Source organism: Mya arenaria, chromosome 12, assembly GCF_026914265.1.
Source record: "Mya arenaria isolate MELC-2E11 chromosome 12, ASM2691426v1".
NCBI classification, from domain to species: domain Eukaryota; kingdom Metazoa; phylum Mollusca; class Bivalvia; order Myida; family Myidae; genus Mya; species Mya arenaria.
Genome location: NC_069133.1, coordinates 8,788,015 through 8,800,409, shown reverse-complemented (window position 1 = coordinate 8,800,409; position 12,395 = coordinate 8,788,015). Strand labels below are relative to the sequence as shown.

The window sequence follows — 12,395 nt, the reverse complement described above, 5'->3', positions numbered from 1 at the left end:
TCCCATATTGGCCCTAGCTATGCGCCTGTTTTGTGTGGACTGTCAATATGAATCAAATTACAATGAACGAAAATGTTCAATTTGTTGTTTACTCTGCAGGTTATCATTTACGACTGTGACAATTCCATTACCTACACGTTTCAATGCCAACAGTGGTTGTCGATGGATGAGGACGATGGTCAGATTTTCCGAGACCTTTTTCCCGGTATTATGATCATTCTTTTTCCATCATATTTTGTTGCAAAATATTGAATAATAATGTTTTAAGAACATATACAAAATAAACATTTAATTTTGAAATAGACCTATCATATTTAGTATAGAAATGATTGTCTATTGATATAGAATTGACTCAGATAACTCATAATATCATTTCTTGATATTATAATCATTTTATGTTATATTTTGTATTTTTGTCATCATATTTGCAACTTGCATAACTTCAGTAATTTCTTAAGCCAACACTGAATTCTTACTTTTGACTGTTGTCACTACATTTTAGCACCTTTTTTGTTCTATGGTTTTGCTAATCATAAGAATTAGGCCTAAACACCTATGCAAGCCAGACAAGTTGTGATAAGCATATATTAGATCAAAGAAACAAAGATTATCTCAAAGGAAACTCTTAATTCTAAGCTGAGTAAAACTCTTAAGATGACAGTGCCAGTTGTTGGCAACTTAGCCTCAAATTTAGTATTTAAACCCATGACTTCCCAGTCCAGGTTGTCATTTAACCTTGGACAATAAACATCGGAAGTCTTATTTGGGTACTTGTCATCTTATTCACAGGTATGTGGTTTTACTCTGTTATTATTTATAAGTACTCATTACTGAAACAAAATGTTTGCCTACCAAGTATACAGCGGCAATTCTTATTAACGTGAAATTGATGCGTTCTCATCGGGCAATTATGCCATAATCGTAATAATCTCACGGGTTGGGACGATAATCATTATTACGGGAACAAATTTCTATAGTGAAATGTTATAATTTATAGTAACATGTGTATTATCCCAAGATAAAGGGTATGAATCATATCACATCATTAGTGTTTACTAAAGTTTGTGCCAATATTGCAATAATGCATAGAAATGTTTGAGAGGCTTGCGCTTTATAAATACAGAAGTGTTTTACTTTTCATATAAACAATTTCTTATTGTAATAATATCTTATGAAATTATAAATTAAATAACAAGTATTATTATGTTATGTTCATTACAAGGTAAAAATAAACTGATTTCTTTTATTTTTTTAATAGTTGGCTGTACTGTATATGAAGATTAATATGTGTAACCATTCTAAACATTTTCTTTAATCATTTTTTATGTTATATTAATAGTTCAATTTTATTACAGATTTAACTTTAATTATGTGGCCCTGACACCATAGAACCATAATCTATTTAAGTGAATACCATGACATTTTGGTACATGTAGTTCAGGTGTTATATAACATCCCAATGCAATTCAACGGAAATATAAAAAAACCCACTCACTTTTTAAATACTATGGTCCAAATAATTTTATAATTGACTTAGGAAAAATATCATTTAGTAGTGTCCTAAAATGTTGATACAAACAATGTTAACAAATCTGTTATAAGACCCTGGTACAAGTCAATTAGTCTGGTCAATTTAATGTTTTTTCATAAAAGTTCTTAGAAATATGCCATATTTGCATTCCATCCGATTTGTTAAGGTTCTGTGGGATAATAGAAGTATTTGCTGAAAAAAATGCTACTTTTTCTGAAAAAAGGGTTTTATCCATAATAGCAACATCCTTTAAAAAATTTAATCCATTTTCTTGTATCTAGGAAACAGATAATATGTTGCAAGATTCTAAACACCAGGGACACGCTTCCTATAACGGATGTGACTGGCAGTGTGTTGCAAACTCAGTAGCTGCCATATGGCAAGGCTACCAGCATCCTCCTGCAAAGGGGGAGCAGCAAACTATGGACAATCACACATAATTATTTGCAAAAAGGTTATACACAAAATGAAGGAGATTCAATACATGCTGAAGTTGAGAGAGCATCAAAAATGACAGTGTGTATACAAGTGGGCAGTGGGCAGCAATTGTCCGAACTGCTTTACATAAAAGGCCATATTTTGTGAAAGAAATGAGTACGACTGACATTTTAGACATTAAACAGGCTGCAAGCAATGTGAAAAACTTTTCAATAAATGAAGATAATGAAAAGGTCAAATACAATGAAATAAAGATGGTATCATATACCTCAGAGAGGTCAAATAGCTTCTTTTATCAAACAAGCTATCATGGTCCTCAGAAGGAAGTGAACTTGATTCACAGAGATTATAAGTATCTTCCATGGCTGAGAGTGTAAGACGTGGTTTACTGAGTTCCCGCAAAACACCCTGCGCGAGGGTCAGGATGAACCTATAATCTTACACGAGCAACTATGGTAGATACTTATAAACTCTGTGAATCAAGTTAACTATTAAGCCAAAACAGTACTATGCCACTAGTACAGTGTTCTTTAAAAATTAGAACATATTAAAATAATGAGATCAATTATAGAAGTATAAATATCTATAAATTAATTTATTAATATCGTATTATTCATCGTCGGATCAACATCGCTATGCTTCATTGTGTATGAAATTTAACAGAAAAAGTACTGTAGTTGCCAACGATGCTAATATTATGATGTATTAGTTTAACATCAGATTATTAATTTTAATACCTAATTTCTGTGTATTTCCCGTTTGCCAAACATAGAGGATAGCATGAGTGTTCGTTCAATAAGGAATTTATTTTACATTTATTAATTAAAGTTTTCTAAAATTGATTGAAATAAGCTGTGGAAACTTTCTATCAATTTTTGACAATTCAGTAAACATGAACTTAATAAATTTTGTTTAAATGACCACGAATGTGATATTCTATTTATATAATAAATTACATTTCTATGATTTACAGGGCATTTTATGATGGCAACATCATGTTATAACATATTCTTAAAAAGTCAGATTGTTAAAGCTGCACTCTCACAGATTGAACGTTTTGACAACTTTTTTTTATTTTTTGTCTTGGAACGAGCCAAATTTTGCGAAAACCCATGGAAACCAGTTAAATAAGACTGCTGGCAAAAAATAGATCGCAGATTTGTATATTTAAGTTAAAAAAATGATGTTTTATGCATTTTTCTTAAACCGTTAGTAAAGGTTTAAGCCATAAAACATTAATTTTCAAACAGAAATATGAAAATCAAGATCTGATTTTTTGTCAGCAATCTTATATCATTGGTTTGCAGATATTTACTCAAAAAATAGTTTTTTCCAAGACAAAAAATAAAATAAAATTGTACAAATGGTATGTCTGTGAGAGTGCAGCTTTAAGATGTACAGCTACATGTAGTAACTATTGATATACAAATATGTTATGAAAATTCTAAAAATATTTATTATTAATCAAATGTAGGAACACTTAATATCAATGGACAGAAATCATATTTTCCAAGTTTGTTTACAATTATGGTCCTTTGTATTTCAGATTATTAAGGAACAGTGAGAGAAATTAAATCATAAACACAATTAATTGTAAAGAGAATCACTTCACAAATGAAATGCTGAATTTGCTGGTATATAACATAATTGTACATAATTATATTTAACTATGTAGTTTAAAGTTGCTTTACCGAAAGTTATGTTTTATAATTTTAATAAACAGATAAAATTGAATGCAACCTTTTTATGCCCCCGAAGGTGGGCATATTAAAATCGCACCGTCCGTCCGTCCGTCCGTCCGGCTCTGTGACTTTCCCTTGTATGGACAGATTTAAAAATAACTTGCCACATGTGTTCCACATACCAAGACGACGTGTGGCGTGCAAGACTCGTGTCCCTAGCTCAAAGGTCAAGGTCACACTCAGTGTTTATTCACAATGGAGTGCTGCATATAAGGACATAGAGTATAGGTTGTCGTGTCAGGGCTGTAACTTTCTCTTGTATGGACAGATTTTAAAATAACTTGCCACATGTGTACCACATACCAAGACGACGTGTCGCGTGCAAGACCCGTGTCCCTACCTCAAAGGTCAAGGTTACACTTAGTGTTTATTCACAATAGAGTGCTGCATATAAACATAGAGTATAGGTTGTCGTGTCCGGGCTGTAACTTTCTCTTGTATGGACAGATTTTAAAATAACTTGCCACATGTGTTCCACATACCAAGACGACGTGTCGCGTGCAAGACCCGTGTCCCTACCTCAAAGGTCAAGGTCACACTTAGTGTTTATTCACAATGGAGTGCTGCATATAAGGACATAGAGTATAGGTTGTCGTGTCCGGGCTGTTACTTTCTCTTTTATGGACAGATTTTAAAATAACATGCCACATGTGTTCCACATACCAAGACGACGTGTCGCGTGCAAGACCCGTGTCCCTACCTGAAAGGTCAAGGTCACACTTAGTGTTTATTTACAATGGAGTGCTGCATTTAAGGACATAGAGTATAGGTTGTCCTGTCCGGGCTGTAACTTTCCCTTGTATGGACAGATTTTTAAAATAACTTGCCACATGTGTTCCATATACCAAGATGACGTGTCGTGTGCAAAACCCGTGTCCCTACCTCAAAGGTCAAGGTCACACTTAGTGTTAATTCACAATGGAGTGCTGCATATAAGGACATAGAGTATAGGTTGTCGTGTCCGGGCTGTAACTTTCTCTTGTATGGACAGATTTAAAATAACTTGCCACATGTGTTCCACATACCAAGACGACGTGTCGCGTGCAAGACCCGTGTCCCTACCTCAAAGGTCACGGTCACACATAGTGTTTATTCACAATGGAGTGCTGCATATAAGGACATAGAGTATAGGTTGTCGTGTCCGGGCTGTAACTTTCCCTTGTATGGACAGATTTTAAAATAACTTGCCACATGTGTTCCACATACGAAGACGACGTGTCGCGTGCGACACCCGTGTCCCTACCTCAAAGGTCAAGGTCACACTTAGTGTTTTTTCACAATGGAGTGCTGCATACAAGGACATAGGGTATAGGTTGTCGTGTCCGGGCTGTAACTTTCCCTTGTAAGGACAGATTTTAAAATAACTTGCTACATGTGTTCCACATACGAAGACGACGTGTCCTGTGCAAGACCCATGTCCCTACCTCTAAGGTGAAAGATACACTAAGTGTTTATTCACAAGGGAATTCTGAATATAAGGACATAACAGTGTAGGTTGTCAAGTATGGGTGGTATTTTTTATGTTCAGAGGAAATTTAAAATAACTTGCCATATGTATTTGACACATAAAGGCAAGATCAACTTTTCATGTACTGACCTTGTTCGTAGGTCAATGTCACATTCGGGGGCATTCGTCATATACTGTGACAGCTCTTGTTTCATTATAGTCAGTATGATATATCGCTAGGTTATTGAGTAAATTCCAAGCCACAGTACAGTACACAGCGCATTAAGATTTAAGTTAACTATTTGTGCCTTTTTTATGAATTGAATTTAAACGGCAACTTTGACTCTTATTAAAAACTACAAAGAACTATGAGGAATTAAATGTGTTTTAAGCTATGTTTTAAATTAATATGTAGGCACAACTTAAAAACAAAACATATCATTGTGTTGCTCTGCAAATTGTAAATAACTGGTAAAAAAAGATAATGCAACACTATTGCAACTTCAGTTACAATAGTGTTGCGTTGAAAAATTAAATGATATTTTCTCATTTTCAGAGGCAACAGTATTGTAACTAATATGTATTAGTTATCTTTCATATTTTTAAAAATACGGAATATATTGCAAGCGAGCCGAAGGCGAGCGCAGCAATATGTTCCGTATTTTTAAAGATATGAAAGATAACTTGCTTACAGTTTGTCACGTCCGCACACCCGGCAAAACGTTGACTGACAAACGCCGACTCCACCCAAAGATTGATTGACAAGCCAGGGAAATAATCTAGTGGCGCGGCATCGGTTCTTTGATGTCACGTGATGTCTGTTGCGGTACATGCAGACCTAAGAATTAAATTGTCGCAGTCTCGTGTTGGCTTTTGTTCTAAAAAGTTAGCGTCATGGACTTTACAATTCTGGATAGTGATAATGAGTTCTTTAAATACATTTTGTTTGAAGAAATGTCGAATTTTAATTCTAGTTATAATGATGTTACAGTGTCACAACTTCTTACATTGGATACTCTAGGGGTCGGCCACTTTAGAATGCCCGTATTATGGAAATCATCAACATTTTACAGTAAACAATACAGGCTCCGCCTACTTTCTAGAAAAGTCACGTTATGCTGTGTATTATTGCAGCATTTAAACCTTACTTTCAACAAATGTTTAATGTGAAATTTTATTTTTGAAAAAGAAAACCATAATGTTGATATTCCATTTCTTTATCGCATAAATGATTTATAATTGCACTTTAGAAATGATATCTTTACAAAATATAGTGTGTTTCTTGAAAATTTGTTGTTAAAAAATAAGTTTATACTGTTAGAAACTTGATTAAACAACAGTGTTGTTTTGTTTCAAGGTAGCACTCAACACATGCTACAATGATGATATGGACTTTTCATTACAGCATGCTGTGTTTTCACTTTGGGATATGGAAATTAAATTTGATAGGCATATAATACAAGTAACTGTTGGACTCACATCCATTAAAATGTGGCTGGTTTATTTCTATCTTTTTTTGAATATCATAAAATCTTTTGTTATGAAACACTATTTATATGTCATAATCTGTTTTCCTTTAGGTGTAAGCAAATTTCAGAATTCAGTTCTTTAACTGTGTATACAGGTGTCTTAAGATAGACACTTACAGTCTATCTGTTGTTGTTTTTTTTGCAGAATGGACAATTGAGGCTTTAATTCAGGCACATATCTGACATTGTATAACTTCATTTTTTGTGGGTTTTGTCTATAATTTAAAATGATTACAGTCAAACCTGGTTTAAGGGCCACCTGCTTTAAAAGGCCACCTGCCTTATCAGGCCACTCTAAATTCCCCCAATATGTTTTTATTAAATAAAGTACATCTATGACCCTAGTACATATTGTGGAAATACAATTTTAAATTAAAGAAAAAATGTCAATATTACAAGTATGCCAATCTCTCTACAATGCAGGCTACTCATACATTATTACCGTTTCGACGGGGGACTATCCAAACGCCGGAACAGACGCCAATGTGTTCGTTCTTCTACACAATGGCAAGAAAAAACAAGACAGCGGTAAGGTCTGGCTATCGGACTGGAAGTTTAAGCGTGGAATGGCAGAGATATTCGACATCAATTTGCAGTTGATGTTAAGTCCGCTAACAAGCTTGAAGATTGGGCATGATGACACTGGTTTGGAAACAGGCTGGTACTGTGAACAGGTAAAGGAATCAAGCTTGGATTACGTTCTTAAACATCATGTTCTCGTAAAGCAGCATTTTTACTGTACATGGCTTTATCTTTTTGAGGTTTGTTTTTGTGATATTTTGGTATTGGCCAAATTGACAAGGTTTGAAATTTGCAATGCTGTTTTTTAAATATACTGAGAGTATTTTTCAGCAAATTAGATATTTTGTTAAAATTCAGGTCCTGATCGATTTTGGCGAAATTGTGAAATTCGAACCCTCAAATATTTTTAATAATCTAAATGTACTTCATAAATCACGGTTCAACATACTTTTACGAGGATTTTTTCATGTGATATGAGGTTATCAGGTAATACCAGGTTATCTTAACTTGAGCCTGATTCGAAACTTCGATGGCTTTGATCAGTTTTTTTATTCAAGAAGATGACAAGAGGACGTCTGTACTCTAATGCACATGAAGACCCAACATTAAATATTTTGTTCTTTTTATAGCCTTTAGATTATTTCTATCTTTATTTCTTTAAGAAGCATTTTTGGCATTATATAAATTTAAAAAGGCATATAAGCCTTTAAAATTTGGAATAAGAATCTTGCCTTTATATGAATATATACTTGGTGTAATGTTGTGAGCATAGAAGCTCCGCCTCTATATGCAAATTAGTAACCGCCCTGCTAAGGCACCAAGATGGAACCCCTAGAAGTATCAGAGAAGCAGTATGATTCAGACTATTGATGTACTCACATGTTATACACTTGTAGAATAAATGTAGTAAAAGTGTCTTTATTACATACCTATATATTGAAACACAACAACAGGGATACTTGTTCGTTTAAGAGGGAAATCAATTATATTCACGGAGTAACAGAGCAATGGATGCAATATTTTCACAAGTGGCACAACCACTCGTGAACAACCTGACTCTTGAAAATTCTGTTGATCACATGTGAAAATTAATATCTCACTGAAACACACAATTTTTATTTTAAAGCTTAAAACTCATTCAAAATGATGTTTATTAATATTTAATGGCAAAAGCTAATGCTTCAACTCTTAATAACGTCTAGTTTTACCTGAAATGAGTTTTTGCAAGCTTTGTGTCTGCAAATTTTGGATTTAGACAGCAGAACGGGCCATATTTGAGAAATGAATTATATAAAATGTCATTTCACTGTGTAAAAAAGGGGAGATAAGGGTTTTATCTCTCTGATAACAGTTTATAAACCACTGAAAAGAATGAAATAAAACATGATATCTTAATATATTTTTAGAAGAATGTCTGTGTGTGTCTCATTTATGACACAGTTAAAGGTACTTAAGACACCTGATGGTCTGACAATCGGCAAATACAGTATTTCCTCAAATGCCTAGAATGGTCAATGTGAGATAGTAAGAGTCTGATAATACTTCATTTTACATTATTAAAATAATATACACAACAATCATGTGGCTGTTTCATCTGTGTTTCCCTGTTTAAAACTAGCACATAATGATTTCCAAGTTTGAATCATATCTGTTTAAGGGTACAGATAAATATGCCAACGCTATTTCTAAACTTACTGGGATGAACGTGGTAGACAACCCCATTAAATTTTGATCTGGAAAAGTGTGTAAAAACTGCGAAAGACGCATGTGTCATAAGCGATGTGATACATCAGTAAGTAGGATTCAATAATGTCAAGTTTTTGACAATTTTCTTTTTTCTTGCAATTATATCATCTGACATCTAGTCTCGTTATTTAGATGATATATATTTATACTTCGTGTTGACTGTGAAGTTTTCAACTTTTCTTTCAGGTGATAGTGTATTGTCCAAACACAGGGATAGAGCAGTTCTTCCCGTGCCGCAAATGGCTGTCGACGTCCGAAGATGATGGGTTGATACAGAGAACACTATACGAAGATACAGGAAGGAGAAAGAAGAAGGACAAGAGTAAGAGATTATGTGGGGGTTACATAATGCCGAACCTGTATCATGCCCAAATTCTTAAAGCATAACAAGCTTAAGTACAGACAAACTTGGCTCGAACTCGCTTGTATTGAAACCCTCGTTGGCTCGAACTTAATGTTAAGGACCAATTTCTTTATACTGAATGTAAGCATTCCTGCTTGGCTCAAAAAAATTGAGGCTCTAGGTTTTTCACCAGTCCCGTGGAGTTCGAGCCAACGAAGTTCGACTGTAGATAATTTCATCTTACTTAATATTGAGTTTACTGCAAATATTATTTTATTATCATTAAGATCATTTGCTTTTACAGTTCAAAAACTCTTTAATAATGTAGATATAACACAAATTATACGAAAAAAGATAAATAATGTGCTTTGCTTAAACCTGTTATAAGGGACTTGAAACATTTCAAGAAATTGGGGTCCGGTGACTTTTTAAGTTTCTATCACAAGTTTATAATGTTTTTCACTTGTTGTTAAATTAATTAAAAAATGATGTACGGTAAGTCAATTAAATTAGGGTTGAAAAGGTTTGTTACTTAATTTAGATATGCATGCTGGTCTAGTTTTATGATAAACATGTTTTATAAAATAATGCTGACCATTAAATTATCTGAATATCCAATGCAGATTTTTCTTATTTTACAATAGACCATGTAAATAATTAGGGGATTAAATTTAACTTTGGGCCAAGTTTACAACATTGTTAACATCACATTATTGTTAACTTTTTTACTATTTTTTACTTCACTGGAAGTTTATTGGATAAACTTGTAAACTGCAGTTTTTCTAGAAAGATTTGAAAGTGTACATGTTTTATGCAAATATATGAGCACATCAAAAAACATTTTATCTTTTAAAGTTAACACCAATGCCTTTCAAAAAGTTGTTAACTAAAACTAAGTTCTGAACAATCAGCTTTTTATAGCAATAACACACCTATGTTGATGAAAAGTGATACATGTGTATAATATTGTCATCTGCTCCTCAGAGAATACATGGAACGTCTGGGTGAAGACAAGCGACATCAACAGTGCTGGAACCACTGCCAATGTCCGCATCTGTCTCTACGGAAAGAAGGGAAAATCGAAGGAAATCCAACTAGACAATAAGGGGGACTTTAAGAAGGGGCACGTCGACCATTTCAAGGCGCATATTGAGGAGATTGGGACTCCATACAAACTCCGCGTGTATCATGATAACACGGGGTGGGCAGCCGGCTGGCATCTGGATAGGGTAGGCTGGATTTACACACATACCAGGGGCGGGTCCAGGATTTGATGTTCGAGGGGGCGTAAATTAGGAGATGAAACCTTATAACTTTCGCCCCGCCCCTCAGAACCAGAATGCGTATGGTTTAAATATTGGGATACAGACATAAAAAGTAAACTTGGGCGAATTTTTTTTTTTTTTTTTGGGGGGGGGGTTGTGTGCTTGGTTTCGCCCCCCTGAATCTTGAAATTCACTCTTCGTGAAACCTAAAATTATTTTTATATTTAAATATCTTTTTTGTGATGTTGTTGTGCTAAAAAATTGTTGTTGGTTTGAATGTCAGTTGAATAAAAGTTAGCCTTTAACTGTTTTTTCTCAATATATACTGACCCTGTCTTTGTGACCCTAATGTCTGCTGTGCAAATAAAATCAATCATTTAAGTTTAATATTTATGGTTACTCATATCAAAAGGTCAAGGATGGTTAAGGCCATGGATAATGAAATAAAGGTTGGGTGAAATATTGTCAGGGAATGTTAGATATGGTTAAAAACAATCACACCTGCTTGTATTTCAGATTAACATGGAGATAGTGGGTGCAAAGGAGAAATATGCATTTAAATGTAACCGCTGGCTGGCAGACTATAAAGATGACTTCTCAATTGTACGAGAGCTTCCTGCGCAGGGACCTGGCATTAAAAACCCACTACCATGTAAGACAACTTTTACTGTTAATTTTTTTATAATATTTTAATATAAGAGTTCCTTTTGAGTCAAATCTGCTTTCATTTTCAGCTCAACTGGTTTTAGAATTAGAGTTGTTTTCATAGCATTGGTGTCATAACTGTTTTCTGCAGCATTGCTGGCATGAAAAGAATTGAGTATTGATTAATAAGTACAATTTAAGCAAATCCCGCAACTGTGTCTTTAACAACTAATAAGTCATGCCTCTTGATCAACTGAAAAAAGTAACAGAGGGGTGTGGATGTATGCTTACTGTGGTCTGAGCAACCGGAGTAAAATTTAACTAAAGCTACATTAAGTTAAGATGCTACTGTTACAAGCATTTTGTGAATGATTCGAATTACATCTCCCTTGTCATATTTTTCTTAAAAATTCAGGTTAGATAACTGTGTTCTCTTTTGTTTCAGTGGAGAAATACAAGGTCCAGGTGTTTACGGGAACCAAGAGCATGGCGGGAACAAACGCCAATGTGTATGTCAACATATTTGGGGAACGGGGAGATACCAGTGTCAGGTTCCTGAAAAAGTCACAAAATATGGACAAATTTGAAAGGGGAAAGGTAGGTCAAAGTATTTTAATTCCATTTTTTATTATGAGCAAAATATGCACACGGTATCTGGAATTGTTATATATCTTTTCAACTTTAATGAGAAATAATTTGATAAAAATGTGAACCTCATTACTGTTTAACTTTTCTGTGAATAAGTAAAAGTGAAGAATACTTATATGATATTATTCAACAAACTTTTTGAAATTAAAATTGTTATAAAAAAAATTGTATACAAATATGGTTTATTCAAGATATTAGAACCTCTTTTTCTGTTTGCTCTAAAAAAATAAGGCTTAACAACATTAGTCAATTGATGTTAGATGTCCTGACAAAAGGTATTTAAGAAGTCATGTACAAATGTCTTAAGCAGTCATCTCCCTTGCCAAGCAGAGCAGATCTCTGCTACCTGATGCTCTGTAAATAGCTTGATTTCAGCTATTGACTGTACAAATTAAATTTATTATATATATATATATCATTGCCATATTGTTTTGTGTAAATCTTTTCAATATTGAATAGTGAAAATATTCTTGGAATACAAATACAAGTATTTTAAGAATTTGAATGCAGTCATGTGACTTTGATCATGATCACATGAT

General features: G+C 33.9%; 1 protein-coding gene across 1 annotated transcript in view; it reads left to right on the top strand.

Moving 5' to 3' along the window:
* The window catches only part of LOC128211482 (uncharacterized), a 93,788-nt gene that overhangs the window by 40,909 nt on the left and 40,484 nt on the right, over positions 1–12,395 (top strand). Inside the window, exons 5-10 of the mRNA XM_052916323.1 lie at positions 100–205; positions 7,111–7,361; positions 9,142–9,277; positions 10,283–10,527; positions 11,080–11,215; positions 11,654–11,805. Coding sequence (XP_052772283.1) covers positions 100–205; positions 7,111–7,361; positions 9,142–9,277; positions 10,283–10,527; positions 11,080–11,215; positions 11,654–11,805 — 1,026 coding nt within the window. The remainder of the gene's footprint in view (positions 1–99; positions 206–7,110; positions 7,362–9,141; positions 9,278–10,282; positions 10,528–11,079; positions 11,216–11,653; positions 11,806–12,395) is intronic.